Below are 23,919 nucleotides of genomic sequence, written 5' to 3' on the forward strand. Positions count from 1 at the left end.
TTGAACTTTAGTAAGGCATTTCCATGCTAGATTGGATTCAAAATTAGCTTGGCCATAGAAGACAGAGGGTTGTGGTGGAAGGATGTTATTCTGACTGGAGGTCTGTGACCAGTGGTGTTCTGCAAGGATCAGTGCTGGAACCTCTATTATTTGTGATGTATATATAAATGACTTGGGCAAAAATGTAGGTGGGCTGATGAAGTTTGTGGAAGGTTCAAAAATTGGTGGAGTTATGGATAATGAAGAAGGTTGTCAAAGGAAACAGCAGGATGTGGATCAGTTGCAGATAAGGGTAGAGAAATGGCAGATGGAGCTTAATCATGGCAAGTGTGAGTTGTTGCATTTTGGGAGGTCAAATGTAAGGGGAAAGCATACCATTCATGGCAGGACCCTTCGGAGCATTGATGTACAGAGGGTTCTTGGGGTACGAGTCCATAGCTCCCTGAAAGTAAGCATATGGCATGCTTGCCTTCATCGATCAGAGCATTGAGTATAAGAGTCAGGAAATCATGTTGCAGCTGGAGAAACTTTGGTTAAGCCATATTTGGAATATTGTGTGAGTTCTGGTCGCCTCATTACAAGAAGGATGTGGAGGCTTTGGAAAGGGTGCAGAAGAAGTTCCCCAGGATGCTACCTGGATTAGGGAGTATTATCTACGAGGAATAGTTGGACAAACTTGGTTTATTTTATGTGGGGCCTCTGAGGCTGAGGAGAGACCTGATAGGTTTATAAAATTATGAGATGTATAGATAAGGAAGATAGAATATTTTTTTCCGAGGGTGAAATGTCAAATACTAGAGAATACAGTTTTAAGGTGAGTGGGGGAAGTTTCAAGGAGATGTGCGGGGTAACTTTTCTTTTACACCGAGAGTGGTAGGTGCCTGGAACGTGCTGCCAGGGGCCATGGTGGAAGCAAACATGATAGTGGCATTTAAGAGGCAATTTAGGTAGGTATATGAAGATGCAGGGAATGGAGGGACATGGATCATGTACAGGCAGATAAGTTTAATTTAGCTTGGCCTCATGGTCAGCATAGACATCATGTGCTGAAGGGCCTGTTCCTGTGCTGTACTGTTCTATGTTCTTAAAAAAAAGCAATGAATGCTAAATCTGAGGTTTACAAATTTTTGCTTCCCAAAGTATAAAGAGATTTGGGACTCAATGTGTATGAATTGAGTTACGAAACAAGCCTGCCCTGATTTCTTTGAATAGTGGAATGGGCTTAAAGGGCTTCTTTGCTTAAATAGCTGCCTGGAAACTGCATCTATTTGCACACTTTTTCTTGCACAAATTGCACATGGAGTTGATCACATCCAGGTTAGATTGCACTGGTGATCATTTCTGGGTGGAAATGTACAATTCAGGAAATTGGGCCAGGCAGTTCCAAGTGTGAAATAAAAACAGAAAATGTTGGAAATACTCAGCAGGCATACTCAGGCTGCATCTGTGGGAAGAGAACCAGAGTTAAGGTTTCAGGTCAAAGGTCCTTTGTCTGACAAGGGGTCTTCGATCTGAAACATCAACTCAGTGTCTCTTTGCAGCCTGACTTGAAGAATATTTCCAATATTTTATGGTTTATATTTAGGTTTTCAGCACCTGCAGTGTTTTTTTTTGATTTTCAGTTCCAAATCTTATTGTAGTTGACCTCTTCCCAGCATCAGCTGAACACCAAATGATTGCAAAAGTAGAATGTCCCGTTTTCTCCCTTACCAATATAAATTGGAACTTTTGGTGCAACCCATGATCTTCGTTGAACACTTGCAAAAGCATTAGGAATACATAGTGCAGGGTTCAGCAATGAGACGTCAATTAAAGAGCCTGCACATAGATGTATTGCATACCGCCTCAGCTTTGAAAGCTCAGGATAATGGAAACTGCATCAGTGGTGGTCCTTTCACTGTTGGTAACCTTTTGTACAATTCACATTAGAGCTGTGATCATTGGTCCTTTGATCGTTCTGCACTTCTCAGTGGCATGAGGCTGTTCACAGTCTGGAAGCACATCATCGCATGGGGAGGCACAGCTAGACACAGGAAATGCCTGTGTTCTGCCTTTCTTGCCTGTTCCCTCACCTCCATGGCAACCTTAGCTTAGCTGTACTTACTTTTACTTACCCTTTTAGGTTTGATGTTCTTCCTTGCAATCAATGCGGCAATGCAGTGGCAATTGTAGGATTTTCAAGCAGCTCTCAATGTGAATTGCACAGGTTCCATTTTTAGCACCTTGTTTCATGTGCAAACTGCTATGGCACAGTTTCTAACTTATTTTGGCCCAACTTCTTGAATTTTGGTGAGGGATCCAATTGGCTGTTCGTGCTTTGCACAGCATATGTTTAATGCAGCAGATGAGAATGAAGTATAATTTCTAGACAAGAAAATTTGATTTTGACACATCACAGCCTGCAATTACATTTGATTCTTTAGAATCTTTTTGATAAAATGTCAATGTCTGTAACATTCTATCAATTAATTATGGAGTATTTCGTTGGTTTTGTAAATTTCTTTGCAGTTCATTTGGTAACATGTCTACCTTTTGCACACTACACAATGTTAATACATTTATTGAATTATGTCGTTCTATATAATTCATCTCTTGAGTTAATACAGGGTATCAGAGAAATGTAATTGATTCATTGTCCTCACATCAAGGTGAACACATGTTAGCTACCAGGTGAGCTGTTTATGGAGTATTTTCCCATCAGGGAACCACGTACTTTTGCAGTGACCCTGCCACATTAAGAATTTCTTTCAGGTTTCCTTTGTCCCTTACATTGGTTACTTGCTGTTTCAATTCTCTTTTTCATATTTCCGTCAGTTGTATTGCTTTGAACAGGTGTTGTACGTGCAATTTTCATTTGAGAGTTTTAGGAACAGAAAAAATCCTTTTAATTTTTTTTGGTGTTTGATTGTAATTTCCAAGACCAGTTGTAGAATCATGGTAAAAGTTGATGACTATTTCTCAAATTCAAATGTACCAAACTCTTGTGCTACATTTGGAGTAGTTGCTGCTTACAATATGTAAAGTAATTTTGCTTTTTATAAGGAGGTAGTAAAAAGGGAATCTTGGGTTTTAAATTGCAGCAATTGATCATCCTAAGCATGTCATTTAAAAGCATACTTCTCTGAGAATCAGTTTTTTTGATGTTTTTTTTTAATCTACTAAGGTTGCATAGTGTAGCCAAATATACATTTTTTCTGAAATAATATGAGCCTTTGCTTGATGATGGTTGAGTTAATAGCATAGTTTTGTAGAATTATATAGAAAATATTCAGTTAATACAAGCTTTCTTTTCAACTATACTAATTTGTGGATTTGAATATAGTCCTGACTGGGCCCATGCAATCCCTGCTGAGCTGCTAACTTTTTGCAACCCGGTAAGTCTAAAGGAGCTTGAGGCCTTCTTGCGATGGCCTTCCCATAAAATGGAATGACCTGTGAGTGGTAACTCGGTCTTTTCCAACGTGGAATGAAAAAGTAAATGGTTAGTTTTACTTTTCTTTATTTTGTTTTCATATTAATTAAAATATAAAAAATCTAACTGCTTAGCTTTTGCATTCAGGTTGGCAACTGCATTCAAGTGAGTGGGGCTGCACTGGCATAAGGCTGAGAGGCCAGGCAGGAAGTACATCCAGCACCACGGTCCAGTATGATTGAACTTGGTCCTTGGACCAGCTGGCAAGCAGCGGGGTAAGATGCACAGCATTTGACCTCCAGCACGTTCTGTACTTCCAGCCATGGATGTCAGAAGCATGTTGGCCCATGAGGAGTAATATGATCGTGGTTCTCTTCTGAACTGCGGACAAGTGAGTATCTTTGAATACACCAAGTGGATTTAGATCTCAACCAATCAATGCAAAGCACTGTGGATAGAATACTACAAAAGATACTATTTTTTGTCCTCCTTTTAATGGTATTAATTAAAAATTTGGAATTATGTACATTTTTAACAAATTTTGATTTTCAAATATATATTTTATACATTGTATGATGGATCAGTTCAGATGTTCACTGCTGTATTAATTCCTAATGACAGATTATCTATCTGTCTTCATTTATTGGCATAAAATTAAACCTTTGCTGCTATATAAATAAAAATGCCAATCAGGCATACCGTTCTCATTTGCAGCCATGATATGTTCATGGTTTCAGTAATTTGATCGTGGCTGATGAAAAGCTGACAAGATTTCCACAGTGCCCCATTAGATAAAAGCAGCGTGAAACCATGGGTTAATCTGCAAACAGATTTCCATGCTTATTACTCTAATGATTTCATCATATTTGATGTACCAGGCAGCATAACCATTTCAGCAGCAGCACCATGCTCTGTTTTGATCTCTTCCCTCATTTAATGATGTAGTAATTTAGCTGACCTTTGACTAGTTGCATATCTATTCATAATTGTGTGTCATTCTGATGGGGAAATTACTTTAGAGAAACCAAAGTATTCATCCTGCTTTCCAAGTCAAAAAATAACAAAAGAAATATTGTATTAATTTTCAAATGATGATATTACATTTAGCGCCTCGGCCTCATGTATCAAAATATGAAAAATGCTCAGTTACTGTATGTGCTTAATCTTAATGGTATCTGTGGATGTCAAGGGCATGGAGGAAATTAAATCGGAAAGTGCAGATAGACCTAAGACGATATTATCTACTGATGATTGCAGTTGTGATAGGTATTTTAGTGGATTTCATTTCGCAGAATGGTAGATGATGAGTTGGGCACCAGATTTTCTCATTTTTCTTCTACATGATTTATGTGAGTTCAGTATAAAACTTTTTACAGAAGCATGGTTACTGGAGATGAGAGCTAAATTAATGCACTAGGTTTCCATCTCCGCTTCACGCACAAATGTCAGAGCAACAATCACAGAACAGTCCACATCATTATTCAGAGTTGTTTACATTTAAAATATGTAATGGAATATGTTCAGAATAATAAGTGGAAATAAAAGTTTTGGAAAAATTTTAAAGGTCATGGAGTTTGAGAAATGGTGTAAAGCTCCTAAAAAAAAATCATTGATGCAATATAAATTATAGTATCATGGATCTATTCTCCTTTAAAGAAACATTGGAATAAGCTGTTCCATCATTTTCACCTTATAGTTGCTCAGCATTTTCCCATGCTGTAGTGGTATATGAAAAATTTTAAGCATTTTTGCTGAAAGAACACTTTTAAGAGTGTACAATAACAGATAATTTAATAATTATATTTTGTCGGAAAAAGACTAGAACAAACATTAGTCCTATTTCATAAAGTTTTAAACAGGGTGGCACAACTCATATTACAAATAATGGAATTTATTCTTGTTCAGTTAATTGTCTTGATCATGTGTATAGCAACAAGATTTTCATTTGTAATGATTATTGCAATTTTTAATTTGCATTCTCTCAGCAATGACTATCCACATTATTAATTGGTGACTTATTTATCATTTTTCATTTTATTTAAGTGTCAAATTTATATGGCTCTTTACTTAAAAAGGTAAACAAGGTATGACTTGCATACTATTATGACTAATTGAAGTAGCCTTTTGCACGTGTTAAAGATGCATAAAGAATATTAATTTAAAATATGTTTATCTTAATATGCAACATTGCAAGAAGGATGCAAAGAAACAGTCACACCCAGAAAACAGCTATGATAACTGATATAACATCAGCTAACGATTTTGAATATTTGTTAATGTCTCAGACGTATAGAAGAATTTTAAAAAAACAATTAAAATCAATCAGTTTAAAAATGAAAATTGTGAACAATGCACCAAACAGATTAATAAACTAAAACACTGAAACAAAAACAAAGTGAGAAAACAAATTAGTCATAAGTTGCAAAGGGGGTGGAAAAGGGATGAGTAGGGCATAGGGAAACTCTCTGATGGGGTGAGGCCAGGTTTGCCACAGTGAGGTGTTGTTAATGAAGCTGTCTGGTTGATAGATTAATGTGAGCACTTAGAGAAAGGGAGACGTGTAAAAATTGTGAAATGCAGGTCAGAGATGTTGTGAAGAACTGAAACCAAAAGAAGAATGTTGGAAATGCCCAACAGGTCGAGCAATGTCTCTGGAGAGAGAAAAACTGAATCAGAATTTCAGATGGATAACTTGACAGTTGACCTGGTCAGTTCTGATACAAAGAGTGGAGGCGAGAAATTATTGAATTCAAAATTGTATCCCAAAGGCTGCCAGATGGAAGATGGGGTGCTATTCCTCAAGCATACTTTGGGTCTTGTTGGAACAGTGAAGGAGAGAGAGGTCAGAGTAGGATAGTGAATTAATGTGACAGGCAACTTGAAGCTCAGGGTCACCCCTGCAGACTGAATGTGGGTGCTTCATAAAGCAATCATTCAATCTGTGTTTAATTTACAAAATGTACACTATTATTGGAAGAAGTTCAAATGAATCATTGCTTCACCTGAAAGGACTGTATGGGTTCCTAGGTGGTGGTCAGGGATGAGGCAAAAAAGCAGGGACTGCATTTCCTGTAGTTGCATGGCAAAGTGCTATGAAAAGTTGAGTGGTTCATGGAGATGGAAGAGGGGATCAGGGAGTCGGGAAGAAAGCCATTCCTTCAGAATGTTGAAATGGGATTGGAGGGGAAAATGCCTCTGATGGTTGAATCTTGTTGAGGATAGCAGAAATTGCAAAAGTTGCTCCGTTGAATATGGAGGTTGGTGGGGTGGAAAGTGGGGACCAGGAACTTTAACCTTGCTCTGTGCAGAAGTAGATGGGATCAGCACAGAGGTGTGGGAAATAGATCAAACATGGTCAAGGGCCTGTCAAATAAAAAAACTGGAACGCTGTCTCTCCTTTCAAATAAATGGAGTAACAATTCCTGCACCAGGTCAAACCAAGCCTAGGTTTAGTATTCTGATTTCCCAATGCAAGTTCTGGGACATTCTCCCCTGTTGATTTAATCCATGGTCCAACATCAAAGTGCAATTGGAAATTTCTAGTGAAAAGCTGTCAGCATTTACATGGGAGTCCTCAACTTTGTGCACTCAAGTGGAGAACTGGCATCATTTCCCCATTAAATTTGGCTCAGCGACTCATGAGCAGGAACAAACACACCTTGTATGTATCTGGAGCCTTTTTATCAGGAAACCCAAAAACACTTCACAATCTGTTACTTTTGAATGTCGTCACAGTTGTAGACAAATGGGCATTTGCATGGATCCTTCAGTAGTCTTTTGTGTGTACATAGGATGTCAAAAGATTATTGTGCAATGTATTTTTCCTACATGTTAATGTGTTTAGACTTTATGATCCACAATCTTGAATCATGGATTGCTATGTTAGAAGCTCATGTTCTTCCATGGTTAATGTATTCTTGTTGGAGAAACAAAATGAGAACAAAAATCTAGTAATAGGTATTTTGTGTGATGAAGGTGCAAACTCTTTTTAATTCAGCATTAATTTGGCTGTTTCACTTCATTCCATGGATGGTATATGAGCAAAATATGATTTTTTTGTGCCAACATGAGGGATTTAGGTAAAATTGCAAGAATGTTTCCAGAGAGAAACAGGTAAAAGCTTGGCATGGCCGTATCTAAAGAATCATGCCAATTGGCCAACATTCCAGATTTTACCATTTCTACGCCCTGTTTTGTTCTGTCCCCTGGCAGGTCAGACCCATTGCATGGTTATTCTTCGTGGTGGAGGAGGTTGATGTCTAAGAGGTGACCAGCAGTAATCTCTGAGCTTTAATGTCCTGGCTTTGAACTGTACTGCCTTGTTATGAGTGGCTTGAGCCTGGGCTACCTGGATAAAAGGTTGCAATAAGTAAAGCAATCCTAAGGGAGGGCATCCAATTGTTATCACCTGCTACTCCCAGGACTGGGAAGTCAACTGGTCAAGCAATCAGCTGGAGGACAGATGACAGAAGCATTCTTGCTGCCTCAAACTCCTTAACAACAGTAGCATCTAGAGCCATGATGGCAGCAAATGCGATGGTCTTATATGAGGGCCATAGCTGTACCACAACGGAACCCTGTCCCTCTACCACCCAATGTTGAACCATGGTTGAGATCTACAGATGTTGAAATGGAGCTGGTATCAATTCCTGCAAAATGTGGGCTCTAAGTCCCAAGTAGAGTTCTGTGCAAGGTCTAGAGCTGGACACCCAAGACTCATTGATACTCCATGCAGGCTTTTGGGCAGACAAAATGATGCCCAAGCATCTCCAAATGCATCCTTGTCAAGCCTTCATTTACAGACCAGATTCAATCCAATTCTTGTCCCTGACTACCAGCACACTCTTATCCAAGCAACTGAAGATTCCTCCTTTGGTTTGTTGCTACAGGTGACGGTTGCTAGTGACTGTCTGCAAGGGATAGGGAAAAGTGGTAATGTGCGTGCTTCATTGTGTGTATGACATGGCTCCCTCGTTATAATAGCTTTACATAAGTAAGTGTGAATTGTATCATTAAATGCCACTTTTAATGACCTTAACCAGGCATTGATCTCTCTATTTCCTCACATTTTCACTTTATATGAATATTGGGAGACTTCTTGAGCTCTATTTTGTGCTGGATTTTTGCATTTGTTCATCTTTTCCTCAAAGATGTTGATCTCGAAATGGAGTGACCCTATCCTTACCAGTGTTGTGACACTTCTGTGCAGTGCTGCCAAAGCCGTGTCATGACTTCCAGCAGTGACTATATTGAGTGATCACCTTTCCTTTGAGAAATACAGGTGTGCCCAGTTAATATTCTTTAGTTTTTGCAGAGACATACCTTTTAAGATTACTTGTACTTAATGCACGTTTATGGTTAAAACTGTGCAATTTGCATTTCTACAATGCCTGTGCTCTTGCACAATTTATGTGAATGAAAAGCTTGCACCAACTGTACCAGAACCAGCAGAATCCTTTGTGTTGTTTCTTTCTAATACACGTTATTATGGGCAACATAATTTCTAGTGCAATGACCTTTAAATTTTTCTAATGGTACAGAAAATTTTTATGTTGCATGTTTAGATGCAAGGTAGGTACTTCGAAGTTGTGTATGTAATTAGAGCCAAAGTCTACCTGCAGCTGGAAGTGAAATATAAACTGAGATTCAGCTGGAGTTTCAGCTGGAAGGCAAGACCTATCCCGTGGAGAGTATAATTAGACGTTTGTAGTTTATTAATGAAGTAGTTCATAACCATCTGCAACCAGATAATAATATTGAACATATCCTTGTCCATGGTGAACAAAATAAAATGAAGCCACTGAGAATATGCACCCCTATTCTTCATCTCTTTTGGAATCTGGGAATGTCATTTAAAGTGCTGGCAGTTTTTGTGACCAAGATATGCATTTTTTTTTCTGGATAATGGATGTCCATTTGAAGCTCTGTCATTTATTGATCAGAAACAGGATTCCATCGGGTACTTGTGAGTAAAGGAATACATTTTATTTGGACTTATTGTTAAATCCTGCTAAACGTCACTGGTACTGTTGAAATGGAAGAAACATACAGGATGTGATTTTACACTATACTTGACACATATTGAATTCAGTTTTTCTTGAAAGAGGGTGTGTGGAAAAAGGCTTCTAAAGCTGCATTTTATTTTATCTGTGAGAAGGAATGACTCCTGCTATTTACTACGCTTGCTCTGCAGACTTGAGTGACAACATTGTCATCAGGTATCTAATCCAGTGCAATAGCTTCTACGGGGAATATGATGAGAAAGTAACAGTGTGGCTCTTGAACCAATCAGACTCAAAGTTCCAAACTGAGATGTGCGTGGTACGAACTATGAACAGAAAGCGAGGGAAGCAGAGGAAAATTAATGGAATTGATAGAGAGGGCAAAAGATAGGAAAAACTAAAATATATTTAATTTATTTTTAATACTAACTAAATTATGAAGGATAGAGACTTTACCTGTATTTTTCTCACCACCAGAGAGTTTATTTAAAATTTAGTTAAATCTTCTTGGGTTGAACCTTTCTATACCAGGCCCACAAATCATGGTGTTTACCTTTCTGTGAGTAATCATATGCATATAAAGGAGCTAACCTGCAACTCTCTTGCCAATAATGAGATCTCAGTGGAAACCATGTCTCAGGTTGTGTCCTGTCAAACTTGGACAGAATCCTGTTCTCAGAACTGTAGTGGGCCAATCTTTTGCAGCATCATGACCAGGATTCTCCAACCAATCCTAAACACTATGTTTGACGAGTAGATACACTCAGGATACCATATTTTGGCAGGGATACCGAGGCACTGGAGAAGAAAAAGAAAATTACACAGATAGTATTGGAAGTCTGCATTGGTCAGAAGAGGAGCAATAGCCTGTGTCCCTTTCTCTTGAAAGGATCAGGTTGAGGGGTGGCTTAATGGACTTCCTTTAAGTTATGGAAGATTTGGATATAGGGAGGAAGAGTGTTTCACGTGGTAAAGAGTGAAACAAGAAAAGATGGTCATTAGGAAATGAAACAGGAAATAATGGGGAAATCTCTTTTATCAGAGTTTTGATAATATGGAACTTGCTACACAGGGAGTGGTTGAGACAAATAGTATAGTCATTATTAAGAGGTACCTGAATAATTTATGGGGGAGAAGCTAACAGTTTTAATTCCTTTTCAGGCTGTAATTTTTGAGTTATTTTGTGCCAGATCTTGCTTGTGCAGTTCTCCTGACCAGAATTGCTCACCATGTTACCTCCATGACCAGACTTACCTACTCTGGATATTGGAAGTTGGATGCTGGATACTGGAGAGCTTTCTGAACCAGCATAGAAACAGCCCCAATAAGAAATACCAAAAAAAAAAGTTTAAAATTGAGATAAATAAAGCTAGTTTAAAATTATTGGGCCACATCATACTGATTTTTAACTGGTGGTTTGGTAGAGGTCCACTAGTGAGTTAACTGTTAACTGATCACTGAGTTCCACACCTGCACATTGAGATGCAGAATTGGAAATTAAATCTGACTCCATTTGACTCCATTTCCCCTGCTGAACTCAGTGCTGGCAATGAAGTACAGATGTCCTGAGCTGAAAGGCTGGATGCCCTTGGCTTCAGGTCCCTCAGCGTTATGCACATTTTTGAAGATTGAGTGTGTTCTTTCCAGTACGCTTGCCAACACTTAACTCTCAGTGCAAAAAGATCATCTGGTCATTATCACATTGGTGTTTAGTGGAACTTTGTGTGCTAATGTGGCTGCTGGTACACTGTTGTTCCTTGAGATGTCCTGAAGAAGTGCTGTATAAATGCAAATATTTTTATGGCAAAAAGAATATCAAAACTCAATTTGATATCTGTTGACATATTGGTAATCAGTACAGTTCAAATGAAATCAGCAGGCTAGAATTGAGAAAGGAATTGGACTAGAAACCTATTCAGTGATGTGCTCTGTACAAAAGAGAATGAGAACCTAACCTGTCTTGGCTATGATAGTCTCGTGATTGGAATAGCCTGTTAATACTTACTGCCAAAGCAAATAAATCAGGAATGGCCATTTTGGTACATGAGTGTAGGATTGGTGTATCCCAGCCAGGATCCAATGCCTTCAGGAAATGAAGGAACAAGAGATAATTGGCAGAAATAGAAGCAAAATAATGTGCTCTCTTCAAAAGCTTCACCATAGGACACTGAGTTGTAGGTATTACAATATATCTTTTACTGTTTTCTTATCCTTGTAATATTTCCATGCCTTTAGTTTGTATTAATTTATGCATAGCTTTATGTAATAGATATGTTTGCATCTCACAAAGTTGCAGAAAGTGTGATTTTGATAATTCTTGAAGCTACAGTAATTCTGAGGATTTGTGTGGGGGAGGAGGAGGTTGATGTCTTTGAAGGATTATGCAAATGTGAACATTTCTTTGCTGAATGGGATTGCAGGAAGCTCTGGTGGCACATATGTATGAACTGACTATGCAAATCCTCAAATAATCTAATGATCCCAAACTACAAAGAATTAAAGCAAACTTCACATCTTTTTTATTTGTTGAAACTTCATTATTTTATAATAGATGCAGCACAGCAGCATGTATGCAAAAATGAAGTGTCCTTTTTGTCTGACAAAGGTATTGAAGGGAAAAATTCACTTTGGATTTGAGGTTTGGATATTTTGCAAGTGTTGCTCATGGTGCAATTAATATTTTTTTAAATTTATAATACATTTTGCTGCATCTCACTTCTTAGAACTGAACAGCTGTAAGAGGATGTGTGACAGGTATTATGCAGAGATTTTAGACTTGGAATTGGAAACACTTAAAGAATTATGTAAAATATCCTTGAATGTTTAGTGTTGCCTTGCTCCATTCTAAATCCTAAACTAAGAGTATGCCACCAATCATTCAAAATGTTTTCTGAGTGGTGTATCTTTTTGATTATATATTAATTGTATAGTGTCCTGCACAGTTGTTCTTTTATTTTTTGATGAATGGAAATCCTTTCCTTTGTGTCATCATTAATAACAAAGTCCATTATATTTGATGTGGGTTTTATCTTTGTTGTTTTGGCAGTCCCCTGCGGAACAGGCAAAAAGCAAGACTGCAGTTGGTCCTCCAGGCTGCTGGTAGGTGATGGGATTGAAGTATCATGTTGTTTTCTGTTAGTGAAATATTATGCAGGACACAAGATTATCTGAGGTTGAACCCTCAATACATATTGTGCAGATGCTTTCAAAAGATGGTTTATATTTTCACCAGATAAAATTATTTTCTTGGTTGTTAAAATAAACTTTGCTTCACCAAAAATAACTGTGTAAGTATTTTTTCCTCAGGATTGTTATTAACATATACTAACTTTACTGAAAACAGATTCTGAATTGGTTGCTAATTTTTTTGTGGCAACTTTGCTGGCAGATATGACTTATTTGTAGCTGCCAAATTCCTTCAATTTTATCTTGAAATTTACATTCAAACAAGGATTTGTATAAACACATAATTAAAGACGTGCTTTCACAAAGAATGTTATATCAACATGGATAAATTTTGCCAAACGTATTTCACATTTGCTGATTGAGAAGAAGGAGAATTTTATACTTTTTTTGGATGGTTTGCCATTATATTTAAAGTGTTTTGAAGTTACTAATCTGTTAAAAGTTAATATGTTTGAAATATAAGTATGTATTCTGGTCAGCAAGCAATACCCTTTAATCAATTGGTCATTTGATTTTTTCAATTGCATTACATAAGTATTTTGTGTAACATTTTGTGACTATAGCTTTATTTCTGGTTCTGATACTGTTTTCTTTGGTGGCTTAACAACTTGTACTTGATTGATGAACATGGAACGTGCGTGTATGCATGATAGGGAGGTTGAATTAGAAATATAGTAATTAGACATGGCGGTAGAGGCTGGCTGTTCTAGAAAGATGCATCTGGGGCCAAATTTGCAGTTGTAAAGGCAGCAAAACTGTCAGTGTTCACTGTCATTACTTTGTGAAACTGACAGCAATTTGTATGCTTGCACATAAGCAGTTGAACTCAGAACTGTGGAAGTTGCCATCATTGCCAACTCCTCCACAGGGTGTTCACTTATTTGAACTGAATTTCAACCTCTAGTTATCAAGACCATTAAAAATGCTAACCTTATTGAGTGAGTTGTAATTGTGATTTTAAATGCGTTCTAAGTCACAATTGTTGTTGAACAATCTCACCAGACCTGTAGGAAGCTAATTTTAATGTCATTACTTCCATCCAATGATAAAAATTCACATGTTGAAATGTTCTTCGACCACTTCCGTGGTACTGGTATGCAGGATATGTTCCCAGGAAGGAGAGCGCCAAAGGAACCATTGCTCAAAGGGTTCATGATAGCACTACATATGGAGAGACATGCTACTGACTGCGCCTCTGTGATGGCAACCTGGCACAAATTCTTGCTTTCTTGATGCTGTGCCTAGAACTTGGCATGAACCCCTACCCTCCCAGTTTCTGCACACTGCTGTACTGGGATGCCAGTGCGAATTACAGCAATGAATCACCCCGCACTTGGTGTGAGGAGGCTGCCCACGAGGGCTGTAGTTGAAACTGACTGGGGCAAATGGTGTGACAACTCAGCACTGATTTGCGGGATTCAGGGCTACACCCCGGCTGGTATGATGAGCATGGACCTTTGCTGGGGAACTGACTGTGACCACTCCATTCTATTGACGATCACCCAGATTTGTTTGCTCTTCCTCATCACCACCTGCTGGATGTGGAGGAAAACTGCTGTCTTTCTCACTCTTTGTTTAGCTATACTGTTCTCCCAAACCCAGAGATTTTTCTATCGTTCCAAGATTAATGGCTAGAACACCATTGAATTATTACCACAGAGAGATGTTTGAACTGACAGACTTGTGCAAACAAACACAGAGAGGAACAGTGAAATCATGAAACAGGTGAAGCAACTGGTGTGAATGAAGAATTCTCAGAAACCAAAGCAAAAGGAAAAAGCACAGATTATATTTATTTTTTACAGCAACTGAATACAGATTGGGATAGGCATTCAGGCTCAAGGTAGATACTGAAATACAATGTAGTCATGCTTCATACTACCCTGGAGAGCAGAAACTCACAGCAGGTCAGGCAGCACCTGTGGAAAGAGAAACAGAGTTTGAGAGAGCAGTTCTAAGGGTCTTTGACCTGACATATTAACCCTGTTTCTCTTTGCACAAATACCACCTGGACTGACTGTTTTCAGCATTTTCTGTTTTTATTGTTTTATTTAAGATTTCAAGCATCTGTAGTTTTTACATTTTCATTTAAAATTGCTGTCAGATTTTCTTTAGCATTCATACATGGCTGTAGCAGAAATGATCCATAACGTATTAATGGATCTGTAAATTTGTTACCATTGCAAGATGTCACGGTGTTCAGTACTATATTTAGACTTGATCAGACAAGTATTTGAAACCAGTGTGAAACATATAATTATGACCTTAATAACTTATGTAAACCACCCCTCTTCTATCTCCTTCATGTTATTCCTTGCAATGGGATACCACCTCTTTGCTTGGCAGCAGCTTTTTAATACAATTTTAATGTATTGAGAACATTAAAATACATGAGCTTTGATATTAGGTTGATTCCAAAAACTACTGCCACAGTGAATTGTTGTTGAAGTATGATTTACAGAGCTTACCTCAAGAAATGAAGTGTGTTTTGCGTATTTCCTCTTCCTTAAAATATATTCTGAATTTTTGACAAAATACTTATACTGAAGATAAGTGTAATATAGAACATGCATTATCTTTTTGTACACTTTTTAGATCTCAGGCATTCTATACAATAAGAATTGATGATTCTGATAGTCTATTGTGATTTGGGCATTTCAGCTGAAATTTTGTGGTCTCCCAGAATATGTTTGTCCTATACCATTAGCATGCCCAACAACATCTTCACCTTGGATCACAGAATGTTTCTGTTTGAACAAATGGATGTGCCACATCCTGAATAACGAAACCAGTGCACTCAGATACGGACTTGAATCGCTTTGTTCTGATCAGCCATTTTGTTTCTGTAGTTATGGTGCACTGAACACTGTCCTACTTCCTACTGTCAATCACCAACAGGTATTAAGCTTTCAAATTTCAACTACTTTTATCTCGCAAACTCACTAGCAGTTTTCTTCAAGAGTAACTTTACATGTGGTGGCTGTTAGATTTCACCTGCAGCTTTTTCAGTTCTCTATCCCACATTGCTATTCAGTTTCTGACTCCACTCATTTCTTGTGTCCTATTTCACATCTATTTGTTTGAACTTAATTTTGATATACACCTAGGTGTCTCATCCATTGTACCAGTACTTAGTAAGTACAGAATCTTTTTTTGTCAATTGTGCAATTCTGGAATTTTAGTTATTTCTTTGTTGTCAATCCAAAGTATTTTGGGATTTTCAAATTAGTTGTTAGACAATGTAAACCTCCTCCCCAGTCACCTCCACTTCCCCACCCCCGCCACACTCCAAATCAAAAAAGAATACAGAATTTCATTCAGTGCTATAATAATGCACCCATTTTTCTTATTTGCAAGTGTTTCTTGAAGCCATTTTTGGGTCAATTTTCAAAAATGATTTGCTTTTTTTTTGCCTGTAACCTTTTTGTTATTTTTGCTATGAATTGTCATGAGTCAGGTCTGTTTAATTATAGCAAGGTGTAAAGTGAGAAATATTTCACACTAGTACCGATTGTATTGTTTTCTTGTTGGAGACATATTATAGAATCCATATGAGAAACACAGTAATAACAAGCTTTACATGTTTGCAAAATGATTTAATTTGTGCTCCTTTGGTATTGTCTTGTTTCCACTCTTTCAATGACATTTACAACTATTTGGTTGAGATTTATGGAATTTATACAGGAAGTATCTTTTTGTTTTAAATGTACAACAGATGAATGGAGACCACATTGATGAGGATATTCATTGCCCAAAACTCTACCTAGATTCAGTACACTGTGATACCAGTTTCTCTGGAACATGTCCACTATCTTCAATATTTGTAATGAATCAGCATCAAATATATTGAATGAGCCAATAACTTGCTCTAAAGGACAATGAAAAGAAAATTTAAGTAACACATAACAAGATATCAAATGAGCTTTACCTCACTGGTAGCACTTTTACCTCTGATTCAGCAATTCATGAGTTAAAATGTAGACATGAGCACATAATCTCGTCTTGTTCTCCAATACATGACTATGATTTGCTATGCTGTGAGATGCATAGTATTTTGAATTCCACACTGAAGCACACTCATATCTGCGCTTTAAGTGGAGAATAAAAGTGGAAAAGACGGGACGCTCTTTCTGTAGCCCTGCCCTGTACTCATTCCTTGTCAAATTGTACTGCCTACTTGATTACAGTAACTATGTTTCTAAAGTACCTACTGGCTGTAAAAGCACTAAAGTCCTAAAATTATAAAAGTTACTCTGTAAAAATGCAAGAATTTTATTTTCTTTTAGGCAGTCTTTTTCAGAGTCATTTTTGGGCCTTTCATTTCATCAACCATTTGAAGAAACCAAAACTAGATGCTAGATCTAACCAGTGGCTTATTACATTTTGTTTACAAGGAGCGGGCAATATATTCCATTTTGCCATTTCCTTTTGATATAGTCTCATGGCACGAGTCATGAAGTCTAAGACAGTGATATAATAAATACTGAGGCCCATCTTCACTAAATGCCTCTATGTTTTAGAATGTGAAGTCTATGTAGGAAATCAATTACCATCACATGAAAATACCTCAGTTTACAATTTTAAATCAGGTGAATACTGTTGCCTGGGCACATGAGCTAATGAAGGCTGTATCCCAGGTTACATAGTTATTGTGACAAAGTGAGGTTCTTGTGCGATAGCAATATGTCTCTATTGATGCTAGGCCTACACCAACTGATATGACATTTCATTCTATGCAAGGACCACTGCAGATGTTCAAGGCATGTGCTGAAATGGCCAGACTCACAGCAAGCTCACCTCCCACTATGGCAAAGGTTAAAAACCATACCCAAGTAGTTTGATAGGTGCATGGTACTGATTATATAATGAGTGCTTAATGTGAACCAATGGAAAAATCATGTCACTGCATGTTTATGTACTTATAGGAAGAGCAGAATAAAAAGGAGCATTGAAGTAGGATCTGGAGAAACCAACATGTATCCTCTCCACAGCGTCATTTAGTGCATTTATTTCAGCTCAGATTAATTTCTAGGTCAGCATTGCAACAGTATGCGCTTCCTCTGGACTCCTCTTAAGTCTTGGTCTGAATTAACTGCTCAGGTTACTGAAGTGGTCTTGAACCTATGGAGATTTGGACTCAAAGACTAAAGTACCATCGCTGCACTAAAGCTGAGAAAGGCAAATTGGAAAAGTTGACACCAATGGAATTATGGGTACTTTTAATTTACTTACCCAGAACAGACAAACTCAGGCTTGGAAGCCTTATAGGTTATCGTTATCCAAAGAAAGATATCACTCCTATTTTTACTGCAAATTAGTCCCGACTATTCTGGTTCCCTGTTGTATCTGGAGCACAAATTCTTCAATTACAACCTAACCATTGTCTTACAATCATGGCCTTGCAGTTCCAGTTATGACTTTTCCAGGACAAGGCAAAGTCTGATCTCAGGTGGCTTACTCTGCAGTGATTTATTCCACATTCAAAATCTCCTTTGAGAGGGAAACCTTACATTCCCTGAGATGGTATAATCTTTGAAAGAAGTGAATTCAGAGGCCAGATGAACTCGTGTATCCTCCAGCACAGTAAGCACTTGGCAATTTAGATACCTCACAAGTGCTTGTTTCATAGCAAGAACTTCAAGACCCTTAACACATTGTGGTTCATACCAAAAACTCTCAAGGGGTTTGGGATCCAGTCCCCTAAGTTTCAACTAATTGCAGAACTGTGACCACATGAAAAGAACCTGGTAGTACTGTTTAACCCAGTCCCCTGCTAATGGCCCACTGTGTCTGAAAATAATTTCCAAGTGCACTCTGTAAAATGTGAGGTTTCAGGACCATGTATTTTATGGCTTGCAATCTGATATCTTTATTGACAGGATGTTTCTTGTCATTTGCAATCTCATTTTCCTAACATGAGATCTATCTGCAGGGTTCAGCACAAACTCAATGTTATCACAATAATGCTGGTTTTATCAAGATTGAGGCATTTACTGTATAGCAGATTGATATACCGTGCTATCGCTCCTTCAATGCGGAGTTTAATATTCACAATTGTGGCCAAATTGGCTTGTTGCTGGATTTGCCCCGACACAATCCCCATACCTGGTATGGATGCATGGGACCAATAAACCTGGGCCTCCTTGATCCTTGAAGGCCTTAGTGGTGACCAGACTGGTATGGTGCTGAGGCACTGCTCACAGAATGCTTGACAGTCCTTGACTGGAGGCAAAGTCGGGGCAGATCTTCATCTGCTGTCGAAGTCTATGAGATTTTGGAAGAATGTTTAAATGTCATTGATACACATTTCATAATGATTTAAATCATGAAGGAATTAAAAAGGTAAAAATTAAGTCTCAATAATACATTAAAGTGTGCATAAGCAATTAAACCTATTAAAATAAAATAATATGAAAAAAAGTAGTTGAGATTTTCATTGATCTCCAGGTCAGAAATTCCTGATAAAATGAGGGAAATTCAGTGTCTGATGTTGGATTGCAGAACCATTTTTCCCAGAATAATGCTGGAGAATCCCATCACTGTAGTTCATGTGGAGGACCAACATCTGTCACTCAGCTTATCTTGAATTTATTTAAAGGGCTGCCCGAGACTGGGATATAGTTTCCTACAAATGACTTAATGCCAGTAATTTTCTTTGAAAATGCTAACCATGACTGGCTTAATTCAGATGTAGCAAGAGTTTGATATTTATTGCATTCATCAGGGGGTAGTCATTTTGAACTGAGGTGCAGGAGGTGGGGAATCCCTGGAATTCTCTCCGTTGGCGGGTTATGGAGGAAAGATCATTGGGAGTGCTTAAAGAGGAACAGATAAAATTTTGAAAGAGCAAGGAATTGAGAGCTATTGGGAACTGACATGGAAGAGGAAATGAGGCTTTGGGCAAACCAGCCAAGATCACATTAAATGATGGGGCAGGCATGAGGGAACTGAGTGGCCTCATTCTCATATTTTCTTATGTTCCTGTACTAAACAGATAGCGAGCGCTTCATTTAAGACTAATTGGGAAAGAACTGTTATCTCCCCAATATTGCTTTGTCACTGAAGTTCTAGAAGTGTGAAGTATATCTATGGTTTGATAATAATACTTCCCATTTTCTCGGCTGGTAACCATTTGGAAGTAATTTTAGCATTGCCAACAAGCTGAGAGCAGCTAAATATAGCAGCATCGGCATTGAGATTGGTGCTGCTATTCTGCCAACCACCTTAGTAAAGCAACTATAATTTATTGTATAAACATCTATAAATTTGGGCAACACTGGAGATCAGAAACTGGGTGGGTGATATTTACATGGCTGTAAAGGTGAAGGAACAGGAATGTACAGATCACAGGATAGTTGGCAACTAAATATAATCAGCAAACATTTGATTTGCACTGATCTTTTTGAGTACCAGTGTCTTTTAGTTTCTTTCAGGGCTGACAAGGCTGAGTTCCGTGCTCATTGCTACTCTCTTTTTTATGTTCCATTGTTTTGATATCTGCGCAACTGTATTCAGGCTGCTGACATTGAAGGGAAAGGCTATGGTTTTAACATGAACAATGACCACTTGGGTGGCGTACTATTGGTCCACTTGCAGCTAAGAAACTATAGCCAAGCAAAGAGTTAATCCATGAAAGAGGAGAAAATAAAGGAAACTTTTCATCTAGCATATATAAGTTGCTTGTTCTTTCCTTCATAAAATACAACTAAATTTCTATGATCTTGAAAATGGTTTGATGGTTTTTACTACTATAAAGAAAACTGGAATTTTCAAATTACTGAATTTATTTTCACGTTTATATATAAAAAAAAGTCATTTAATATTGAACTGAAAATCCAGTTGATAATATGAATAAAATGGAAAGTCATTAATAGGAATTTTGAATCTTGTGGTATCCATTTTGTTTTTGTTCACCATTTTGACTGAGCTATGAACACATGTTTCCCCACTGCCCCACAATAGAACCATATTGTATTTTAAGTTATGTATGTAACTTGGAATACCTTTAATATATTTTTCAAATATATAATTATTAAGTATATGTGATGGTTGTGAGCTGATTGGCACAATTTGTTTAGTTTGTGCAGAGCTGTCAGCATTTATTTTTTGGTCTTGCTCTCTAAAATATGATAAAGCTACTATGGGTTATATATCATCCCAATCCTGAATCTGTGTGATTCAAATCAAATATATAGTGCATGGCACCTTATTTTTAGTGTGAAAAATTGAAGGAGAGAATGAATCGCACACATTCTTGGTGAGAAAGTGAAGATTCTTGCTATTTAAAATGTTACTTTTTTACTCTGTGATTTTTTTTTCCTAATGCACTGATGCATAACAATTATTTAATTATATGCAAAAATATTTCTTTCAGTATTTACTAAATATTGAAATCATTTGTATCTAACCAATAGTTTGGATATGTTTAGAGTTGAATAGTTTCTTTATTGCTGATCATAGATATTTTGTTTTATACCACAATAAATTAATTGGACACCAATATTATTCAGAGTTATTTCATTTACTTCAAAATCATGTATTGCCAGTACATGAGATAACAATATTGGGTACATATTTTATTAAAATTGTTATGAGTTATAGAAACAGAAGTTGAAGTTGTTAAATAAACCAATATAATATAGTAAATGGTTATTAATAAGAGCCTTGTTATTGGGCCTGACACTTAGAAGTCAACTTGTGGATGTTTATTTTAAAGATATAATTGCTTAGACACATTAAATCCAATTAACAGTTACTAATGGGAAATAGCGGTGAGTTGCAGGAGCAATTTGGGCTCTGGTTCCTGGTTTAACAGATCTAATCTAAACAATAAAATAGTGTGTTACTTGCAGTGAGTAGTTACTTTTAATGCATAACAGCTGGATGAAATATTGGATTGCATGATGGCTTATATTGTTGGATAATCATATTGCACTGCACTGGAATTTAGTAGATATAGCTGAGAACGTGACTTAATCTTGTGAGTTTCAACAAGAAATCAAGCATCATAAGGGCACATGTTATTGCCACAAATATATATGCTGGAGTTAAACTGCACCTGCTAGTATTTACTAAGTATGTGTAGATTGCGATGTGCAGTTTTGATGCAAGGTCAACTTGCCTATATATGACTAATATTTAATTTATGAAAGCACAGAGGTCTACTTTTCCTATTATCAAAAGCATGGAGAAAATGGTTCAAGAGGTGCCCAGAAATGTAGAATTATTACTGAAAGAGCTGGTTCTATGCAATGCAGATTCTGATGAAAGATCATCAACCTGAAACATGAACTCTTCTTCTCTCAAAAGATGTTGCTTGACTTGCTGAGTATATCCAGCATTCTGTTTTTATTTCAGATTTCCTGCATCTCAAGTTTTTTGCTCCGACTTAAAGCACAGTTACAGGCCATCCCTGGAAAACGAACTGGTTCCATTTTTAAAGAAGTCCTTAAGTTGACTTTGTCTATACGTCAGAAAATACACAAAAATCACCACTTGATATGGTAATCATACCTCCTCAGTATTGTAAGAAACAGAACCAGAAGTACATAAGATTGATAAGAAAGAACAGGTACTGAAAGTAGAGAAAGAAATTAGTTCTGCTGTTTGTAGGAAGAAATATATGTATATACATGAGACTTTTGAATTTAATAATATGGGAACTTGTTCGTATGTAGAGGGTGTCCATAAGTTGGGCATTCTTAACCCAAGGATGACCTATATTTAGCTACCTCCTTACTGTACTTGGGTCCCTATTGTAACTAGATACCTTTGTTTCAGCAGTTTTTACATGGATGTCTTCCTGAATACCCTCCTGATCATAAGTCCACTGTGGATGGCTCATAGCACCTTTAATGAATAGTGATAACTGGGAAAAGCTTGAATCCTTTGATGGGCATTTCTTTTGGATGATTTGACCACTGACTTGCATTTTTTAAATGTTCCACAATGAAAAACTTGGATAGCCTTTTATCTATTTATAATTAAATTTAACATATTGGGAAGAAGAGTCTCACATTGACAACGTTTTTCAAAAGATGACTGCAGATAAATAGTGCAGTGTATTTTGTTGTCTTTGAAGTATATTAACCTATACTTAAAACAAGAAATTATATATTCATAATGTCTATCACATTCTTAGTCGCCCAAAGTGTTTCACAGCCAACTATGATTTTTGAAATGCTTTGGCTGCTGTTTATCCAGAAGTTAATTTATATTAATAGCAAATGAAATAAGTAACCAATTAATCTGTTTTTGGTAGTGGTTGTTAAACAAGGAAGGACAGGATAACTGGAAAATTCTTTCTTGGAGAGAAACCCCAGGAGTAACATATTATTTAAATCAGTGATGATCAGGATGCAAATATTGAACATAATGGTATTGAAAAGTGCAGAAAGTAAATCTGAATGCCTTCTAAAATAAGCCCTTTTATAGCAACATCTCAAATTTATTGTTGTAATACGGACCATTTTTATTGACCCATTCTTGGTTGCCCTGAATTTCCTCTATGAAAGGTGTTAATGTACCAGTTGAGTTTTTATTACAACAACTTTCATGGTTATTTTGTTTTAGTGAGAGTCCTCAAATTTCAAGATTTATTGATACCATGATTTACCATGCAGTGTTTTCAATTTACAGTCTCTGGGTTGTGAAAATGCCAGACCACTTTACCAAAAATTCAACTGAGTCAGCTCTTCTGACAACCAGCAGTCTTTCATAACTGCACTATTGTCACTTTTATGACATGGGGTGGGCTCAAATCCTGGGGTAAGACCAAAGTCTGATTACCTAAAATCATGTTACTATAGGAGAAGTGTTTCTTGTATATGGCATATTCATAGTGGTGTAAATGTTGTAGCATTGAATATTTGTGTTCTATTTATCACATATTTAAAAGCATTATGAAGTGGGATGATATGAACTCTGCACAACAAGCTTAAATTATCAGCTCCATGGAATCTACAATGACCCCTGACATCAAACCATTACGTTGTTTCCTTGATTGTAACCATAGTAACAACAGGCAAACAACAAACATAAACCCAAGCCATAATGGTATCAAATCAGTTAAATAACAATGAATACAATATCCAATAAAACTTAAGTGGACCTCAGGTCCAGTGCAAGTACAAAAATTCATACAAAGTAACATTCCAGCAACTTTCTACCATTCAAATCAAGTCATTAAAGGTTCGTGACCAAGGCAATTGGAATACTGTTGGGAACTAAAGGTCATGCCTGCCTTGTAAAAATAATAGACACAATTTGAAGGTATTTTCATTCCACAAACATTGGAATTTGACTGAATAAGACTTCCAG

At 37.1% G+C, this 23,919-nt stretch overlaps 1 protein-coding gene across 1 annotated transcript in view; it reads left to right on the forward strand.

Moving 5' to 3' along the window:
* The window catches only part of rsrc1 (arginine/serine-rich coiled-coil 1), a 288,468-nt gene that overhangs the window by 141,100 nt on the left and 123,449 nt on the right, over positions 1-23,919 (forward strand). Inside the window, exon 6 of the mRNA XM_052018264.1 lies at positions 12,461-12,513. Coding sequence (XP_051874224.1) covers positions 12,461-12,513 — 53 coding nt within the window. The remainder of the gene's footprint in view (positions 1-12,460; positions 12,514-23,919) is intronic.

This window comes from Pristis pectinata, chromosome 6 (genome assembly GCF_009764475.1).
Source record: "Pristis pectinata isolate sPriPec2 chromosome 6, sPriPec2.1.pri, whole genome shotgun sequence".
Taxonomy (NCBI): domain Eukaryota; kingdom Metazoa; phylum Chordata; class Chondrichthyes; order Rhinopristiformes; family Pristidae; genus Pristis; species Pristis pectinata.